The sequence below is a fragment of the Papaver somniferum genome, chromosome 7 (assembly GCF_003573695.1).
Source record: "Papaver somniferum cultivar HN1 chromosome 7, ASM357369v1, whole genome shotgun sequence".
NCBI classification, from domain to species: Eukaryota; Viridiplantae; Streptophyta; class Magnoliopsida; order Ranunculales; family Papaveraceae; genus Papaver; species Papaver somniferum.
The window spans coordinates 177,746,509-177,754,948 of NC_039364.1; the positions used below are offsets into that span (position 1 = coordinate 177,746,509).

At 38.0% G+C, this 8,440-nt stretch overlaps 2 protein-coding genes across 2 annotated transcripts; one reads left to right on the plus strand and one right to left on the minus strand.

Annotated features, from left to right (window-relative positions):
* Window positions 1-254: 254 nt before the first annotated feature.
* On the plus strand, window positions 255-2,687 carry LOC113295590. Its single transcript, XM_026543922.1, has 3 exons — window positions 255-1,748; window positions 2,094-2,166; window positions 2,329-2,687. Exons 1-3 carry the CDS (start codon window positions 255-257, stop codon window positions 2,685-2,687), a joined length of 1,926 nt encoding a protein of 641 aa, XP_026399707.1.
* Window positions 2,688-4,644: 1,957 nt separating this feature from the next.
* Window positions 4,645-5,920, minus strand: LOC113295592. Its single transcript, XM_026543923.1, has 2 exons — window positions 5,691-5,920; window positions 4,645-5,281 (listed from the first exon to the last, which is right to left on the minus strand). Exons 1-2 carry the CDS (start codon window positions 5,918-5,920, stop codon window positions 4,645-4,647), a joined length of 867 nt encoding a protein of 288 aa, XP_026399708.1.
* Between the last annotated feature and the right edge of the window lie 2,520 nt (window positions 5,921-8,440).

An 8,440-nucleotide genomic window follows, 5' to 3' on the forward strand; every position in this document is an offset into this window, starting at 1 on the left:
ATCCTAAGTGACAAGGCTGGCAATGATGTTTTGGTTTTTGGTAAACTTAGTGAGCTTACAAAATTAGCAAAGAGGCAGCAGGTTATAAATATGCAAAACAAATTGAATGCGTTAACTGATCAGGATCAGGATTCCTTGTCAGACTCGGATGAGACATTGGGTATTCGTGCTCGTAAGGAATCAGTTCCTAAATCCTCCTCAAACTCGGTTAAGCAATTGAAGCTAAATAATAAACTCCAACCCAGAGTTTAATTATGCGGGTTCTTTTTTGGAACATCAATGGTGTTGCGCGTACAACATCACATTCTAAGCTTAGGGAGCTGATTAGAGATTTCCATCCTGAAGTTTTTGGTCTTGCTGTACCAAAAGTGGCGTGCTCAGCAAATTTTGGGAGGAGGCTAATTTCTGAAGGTTATTCTTCGTTTATTATTAATAATTCTGCTAATGTTGGTATTGGAAATCTTTGGGTTTGTTATAAGGATGGGCTTCATGTTTCTGTAGTTAATTCTAGTAAACAAGCTATTACAATTGCGGTTGATGGTGTGTATATCTCTTTTGTCCATGCTATCTACAGTCAAACTACTAGGCGCAGGATTTGGCAGAAACTAGTTATGCAAGATTCAATTACACCTTGGCTGGTCATAGGTGATTTTAATTGTATTTTGTGTTTGAATGAGAAGAAAGGTGGCTTGGAAATAAGATCGTCTGTTATTGATGATTTCAGTGATTGGATGGATGACAATAATCTTTTTGAATCGGATTCCTTGGGAAGCAAATTCACTTGGTGTAATAGGCAATCTGGTACTAGGCGTATTATTAGTAAGTTGGATCGTGCAATTATTAATGCGGCTTGGCTTGCTAAATTTGAGAATTGGCGGTGTAAAGCTCTTCCTAGGGAAGTTTCCGAGCATTCTACTCTTTTTGGTTATCCTTTTTCTGTTCCTAGGCCTTGTCGAGCTCCTTTTCGTGTTCAAAAGATGTGGTTTCTGCATGGGGATTTTCTTCGGATGGTCAATGAGAGTTGGACTTTGTCTGTTCATGGTTCTCCTGATTTTATTTTCCCTTATAAATTGAAGCGACTGAAGATTGCAATGAAGGATTGGAATCTGAGGATTTTTGGTAATGTGAATTCTCGTTTGAAGCAAGACCAACTTCATTTTGAGACATCATCTCTTATTTCAGATGAGGATCCTAGTAATACTGCTAAACTAAATGCAATGAAGGATGCTATGAAAACTTTATGTGATACTCGTTTGCAACAGTTAACTATGCTCAAGCAAAAGTCTAGGAACAAATGGTTGGTGGAGGGTTCAAGTAATTCCAGTTTCTTTCATAATAGTATTAGAATTAGAAAAAGTTTTAATACTATTTCGGAACTTGTTGATATGAATGGGACTTGTTTGACAAATTATGAGCAGCTTCGTAATCATGTAATTCAGTTCTATGAAGATAAGTTCAATGGCCAAGATCCGGTGATTGAAGGGGATTTATTTTATTTTGAGCATGCTTCAATTTCTGTTGAGGAGAGCAACGCCATGGATATGATTCCTTCCCCGGAAGAAATTAAGCAAGCTGTTTTTGATCTGATTGCGGATAGTGCCCCAGGGACGGATGGTTTCTCTGGTTGTTTCTATCGTCATTGTTGGGATATTATTCATGATGATTTAACCAAGGCCATTATTCATTGTTGGAATGCTGGTAGTATTCCAAATGGTGTTAATTCATCTTTTATCATTTTGCTGGCTAAGGTAAGGGGTGATAATACTCTTCGAAATTTCAGACCAATTGGTCTTAGTAATTTTTTCTTCAAAATTTTTACTAAGATCCTAGCTACTAGACTTGGTACAGTTTTGGATAAGCTTGTGTCTGAAGAACAGGTAGCCTTCATGAAAGGGAGAAATATTCATGAGAATATTAGCTTGGCGTCGGAGATGGTTAATGAGTTGCATTATAAACGCAAGGATGGCAACATTGGCCTTAAACTTGATATTTCTCAAGCTTTTGACACGGTAAATTGGGCTTTTGTGCTTGAAGTTTTCCGTAAGTATGGTTTTTCTGAAAATTGGTGTGCTTGGATTTTTAATATCTTGCAGTCTGCTAGAATTTCTGTCATTTTGAATGGTAGTCCGGAAGGTTACTTCAAAATTAACAGAGGTTTGCGTCAAGGTGATCCCCTCTCCCCTTTGATTTTTGTCTTGATTGAGGATGTTCTTAGTAGAAATATTACGAATCTTTTTCGTGATAAAAAGATGACTCCCATGGTAACTAGAGGTGGTATTTCTCCTACTCACCTTTTCTTTGCTGATGACATAATGATTTTTTGTAAAGGTAATTCCAAAAGTCTTCATAATCTTGTAGACTTGTTGGGAAGATATCAGCGTGCTTCAGGTCAGACTGTTTGTTGTCAAAAGAGTAAGATTTATTATGGTGGTGGTTCTTCGAGTTGGTGTAATTATATTGCATCTTATTTGGGGATGAGTGTAGATACTTTTCCGGACCGCTATTTGGGAGTTCAAATTATGCCAGGTATTGTTCGATATCGCCATATTAGCAATGTTGTTGAAAATATTAGAAATCAGCTTGCTGGTTGGAGAGGGAGGTTATTATCTTTTCATGATCGCATTGTTCTTGTTAAATCAGTTATTGCCAGTTATTACATTCATGATATGGCTATTTATAAGTGGTAGTGGCTTTTGATAAAATCTGTTGCCCTTTTGAGGAGTGGGGTCTCGGACTAACTTGTATGGCCACTATGAACAAAGCTCTTATTATGAAACTTTGGTGGAATATTCGTAATTCTACAAAGAAGTGGGTTCTTTTCCTGAAGGCAAAATTATTTGATCGTAAGGGTTGTATTAAGCATTCGGGGGTTAAATCTTCTATTTTGCCTGGTTTAAGGAGTGTGTATAATTGTGTGGAAAAGAATACTAAGGTCTTAATTGGTGATGGTAGAGATACTTCTCTTTATTATGACATTTGGTTTGATAAGACTAGTATTACTGAAGTGCTAAATGATTATTCTCTCGATGCAACAGCTAGAGTTAGTGATATTTTAAAGGATGGCCTTTGGGATATTCCTGAAATTCACTTGCAATACTTGATTGCTGCTGGTCTAGAGTTGAATAGGATGCCAATTCCTATGGGTGGAGCTGATGTTAGGGTATGGATGCCGGAGTTGAAGGGTGAGTTCAGCGTTAAGTCTGCAATTGAGTTGCTTCGGCAGAAGTATTCTCGGTTAGAAGGTACGCAACTTCTATGGAGAAAAGAAGTACATCATGTTCTTGCTGCTCAGAACTGGAAATTCTTACATGGAGCATGTGCTACATATGACCTTATCAGGCGCATGTTCAAGATCTCTCTTGCTAACAAATGCTTCATGTGTGGTGTTCAAGAGGAAACTCTTACTCATGTGTTATATGAGTGTTTCTTTGCTACAAGGGCCTGGAATTGGCTAGCTGATGTGTTCAAGTTACAACCTAATGCTAACCTTATTGTTTCTTTTAAAGCAGCAAAAGGAAGGAGTCATATTGTCCGTGGTCTGTGGCTTATTGCCAACCTTGTTCTTAGGTCGGAGCTATGGCAGTTGCGGAACAAGGCTGTTTTCGAGGATAAAAAGCCTAATTGGAGTATCTTTCAGAAGCGCGTTCTGAAGTTGATACAAGATTATTCAATTCGGCTCAAGGGTCATATGAAAAATAGTGCTGATGATGTTGTTCTTCTGAACTATTTTAGAGTTCAGCACCGTAGTGTGAAGTGGCATCATCCTGTGGCTTGTTTTTGGTTACCGCCTGAGGCTAATGAATTACAAATTTGTTGTGATGGAGCGGCGAGAGGTAACCCAGGCGTTGCGGGTGCAGGTGTAGTAGCTAGGGATGAGCATTGTTCAGTTCTTGGTGCTATGAGTATTGGGCTAGGAGTCACAACGAATTATTTAGCGGAATTGTATGGCATTATTGTTGGTTTGGAGTGGGCTATGCAATGGGGTTTTTCTCGTATTTGTATACGGTATGATTCTATGGGAGTTTTTGAATCTTTCAAGAATAATTCCATTCCTTGGTTTGCAAGGAATTGATGGATTATGATCTGTAGACACTATACGTCTATACGTTTCATTCACACTTTTAGGGAGGTGAATTTTTCAGCTGATGCAATGGCAAAGCGGGGTTGTTTATTGAGTAATGAAGTGGGTGTACACTACAATGGGAAACCACCTTTCTTAATTTCTGTTGAACATCCTAATGTTGATTATTTTCGGTTCAAATAGTTTCAAGTTTTTGGGGTTGCTGTAACCTCTTTTCTTGTAAACTATTTCTTGTAAATTTTGTTATCTATTAATACAATTTTTTGAGTTATCAAAAAAAAATGCTTCAACCATATTAACTTCATGAATATCATCTCTACCACCTGTATCTTTACATGCATCAAATATGTTCAACTCAACAGTCATATTTCCAAATGAAAGATTCATTATTCCAGTTCGACAATTAATCAAGGCATTTGCAGTTGCAAGAAAAGGACGACCTAAGATGACATGTATTTATTTACTAGCATTAGCTACAGGTTGAGTATCCAAAACGATATAATCCACTGGATAATAAAATTTATCGATTTGAATTAACACATCTCAACTACCCCTCTCGGTACTTAAACTGATATGTCTGCAAGTTTTAGAGTGACTGGGGTGGGTTTTAATTCACCTAATCCCAACTGCTGATACACCGAGAACGGTAGGAGGTTTACACTAGCTCCCAAATCCATAAGTTCTTGTTTGATCTCGAACTTCCCTATTATACAAGAAATAGTATGGCATACCGGATCTTTATATTTGGGAGGAGTGTTGTGTTTAAGAATAGAACTTACCTGTTCCGTGAGAAATGCCTTTTTCTGCACATTGTGCTTCCTCTTGACCGTGCAGAGATCCTTCAAGAACTTGGCGTAAGCTGGAACTTGCTTAATCACACTCAAGAGAGGTATGTTGATCTTCACCTGTTGAAAAACATCAAGGATATCCTTATTATCAGCCAACTGTTTAGTAGACAACAAACGATGAGGAAATGGAACATGCGTTTTCTTATCAATTTCAGATTGCTCATTTTGAATATCACTGTGACTACTCTTAAGCTTCGGAGACTTCTCAGGTTCGTTCACCTTCATCGGAGTCTCAATCACCTTACCACTTCTAAGAGTGGTGACAACATTAGCTTGCTCCAAGTTAGAATTTTTAACCTCAAATTGGCCTTTCGGGTTAGGTTGAGTTTGGGCAGGAAATGTCCCTTTCTCCCTAACATTGAGTCGTGATTCAATTTAACGATGCTAGTTTTCAGCTCATCTAAAGTCTTCATAACATTCTGATTTATCTATGTCTGTCCCTGCATAAAAGTATGTGAAGTATCCTCAAGAGAATTCTTATGAGGTGGCACATAAGGGTTACTAGATGAAGACCCTTGAGGAAAATTAACATCATTCATAGTAGGACCATTTCTCCAACTGAAATTAGGGTGATTTCGCCAATTAGGATTATATGTTTCCGAATAAGGTGAGCTAGAAGGTCTTTTGTATGTATTCATGGCATTTGCTTGGTCATGTAACACTTCTTGAAATGCTGGGATCGTAGGACAATCCTTAGTGTAGTGTTCCACACTTTCGCAAATACCACAAGCATGGTCTACCGAGTCATCTACCTTAACTACATTTGGTTTTGAATAGCATCAACTTTCCTATGCAAGCTAGCAATTTTAGCATTCAAATCATCTTCCTCACTCAACACATACATTCCAGGCCTAGAGCTAGCTAAGGGTTTGGACTTATTCCTATCCGCTGTGCCTGAAGTATCCCAATTTTGGGAATTTTCAGCTAGTGAATCGAAATAACTCCAAGCATCATCAGGTGACTTATTCAGAAATTGTCCATTGCACATCATTTCGACAAACTGACGCATACCAGAATTCAGACCCTCATAAAAGAAGTTAATAACTCTCCAAATTTGATAACCATGATGAGGGCAGCTAGAAAGTAAGTCTTTAAACCTTTCCCAACACTCGAAAAAAGACTCATGTTCATTTTGAGAAAAATTCATAATATTTTTGCGAAGAGTGGTGGTTTTATGAATAGGATAAAACTTTTTCAAAAACTCTCTAGTCATTTCATTCCATGTCCTAACGGTATTTGGTCGCAAAGAATGCAGCCAAGTCTTAGCTTTCTCCTTGAGAGAAAATGGAAACAATTTCAGTTTTACAACATATTGAGTCGCAACAACAAAAGGCATAGTAGTACAGACCTCATCAAATTCTTTCAAATGTATGTATGGACTCTCGGAGTCCAATCCATGAAACTTAGGCAGTGCTTATATCTGCCCATACTTAATCGACACATTGCCAACATTAGCCGGAAGAACTATACAAGAAGGTGTAGAAGTCCTTTCCGGCTGCAAATAATCCCTAAGGATTCTAGGTCCATCAGCATTGGCTGCGGCCTCAGCAGCTATTCTAGTAGCTTCAACTTCAGCCGCTAATCTCGCAGCTTCATCTGCCATTGGATGACTAGGGTGATTCTCTAATACCCTATTAGCAACACGGTGAAATCTAACTAATCGATTGAATTGATCAGACCTAGAATATTGCACAAAGGAAACAAGAAACAGATACAATGTTACCCAAATGGCTGTGATTGCGGCTAGATTTCAACCTAATCACAACTGGCACAATGGCACTGATTCCCTGCACCCGTAACAGCTCCCAATGTCACCAAGTCTTTAGAGCTATCTTACTCCCTGTTACGAAGCAACATAAATCAGCAAACTCTAAAACAAAACTAAAAAATAAACCGATGCAGCACTTAACCCTAAGGAACACTAAACAATCCCCGGCAGCGGCGCCAAAATTTGATCACTCTTTTCAGAGTATCAAAGATAAAGAAGTGTAGTATAGTTGTGTTCGAACCACAGAGATTGTTGGTGCTCAGAAGAATTGTTTAGCAAAGCAATAATATAATTTTGATTTGTAGTTGAGAAATCAGAGAATATAATTGTAAAAAGTAACAGTTGATGTAAGTCTACCAAGACTTTAAGGTTTCACCTAATGTATTCAAGTATGTATATGATCAAATTATAACTCACATAGAAATGAATAACGATTCATTCTACCCGGAAGATATAGCAAATTAGAATCTCAATGTAATTAAACAAATACCATTTCATGACAATTGATTATATTTCTAACATAAAGCTCGATTGAGAAATGTCACAGGGATTCCCTAGCATTCAATGTATCCGGAAATCACAATGAATCTAAAAAGTTTATAGACACTACCAACACATAATTGCAATCAAACAGAGACAAAGAAATGGATTAAAACTTGGACTTTATTTATGATCACTGTAAATAATACTTGAACCCATTAAGCTTCCTCTCTCGTCTTGGAAGAGAGGGGTTTAGCTTCTCATTGTTGTGTAGATAGCCATAAAAAATATTGAATCAAAAACTCTAACACACAAGAGAGCTAAAAAGAACTGAAAATGAAATGAAAGAAAAAGAAAATTAAGTTTGCAGTATTCCAGCGTACCCTTCTTGGTTGATTAAGCTCATCCTTTATACAGCAACAACTTGACTTCTTCTCTAACTACTTGATTCAAACATTTCCTGGATTGGGGGAAAATCATTCCAATAGCTGTAACGTCTTCCACATATTTCTGCTCAGAAAAGCTGAAATCAGTTAACTGTATTTGACTTGATATAAACAGCTATCTTCCTGTAAATTCTCACGATTCAGTGGATGTAAACATCAACTAAAATTCCCCATCAACAGCAACCATCATAGCCCTACACCATTGATTCAGCAACCCATGTAAACAAACCAATAAAATTCAGATGATGATGTAGAACTGGAATCATACATCCATTGAACCATTACCCCAGCAAACCTTTCACACAAACCCATCATTTTCAGTCATGAATCATTGGCAGCCATCTCGTCCAAGCACCTTCTTTGTAGCATAATAAAATCAGCCAACACTGAACCCAACTTCACTGCTCGGATGACAACAAACCCCATACAATATATCCCAATAATCACCCAATTGCTTTCTTGTATGCGCCTCCACTTCCTTGTTCAGCGAGACTGAAAGAGCCAAGCAAGTGGCTCGAATGGTTAGCAGCATGGGTGTACAAGGCAGACCACCACAGGACCGACATCTTTTGTTGCCTTGAGCTTTGTTGTCGCAAACGCCATTCAGCTCATCGTTTAGCCATTTATTTTCCGGGTGAACGGGTTTCATTTGTAATTCCTGTAAATGACTTAAAACAACATTATTAGCCAAATATCGAGACCTAGCTAGTATAAATGTGGGTATAAAAATGTCTCACTTGCGTGCTTATCACCGACTTTGTTTACCACAAGTGCACGGTGTCAAAAAGAGCACACAATAGCAAGCACGGTTTATTCC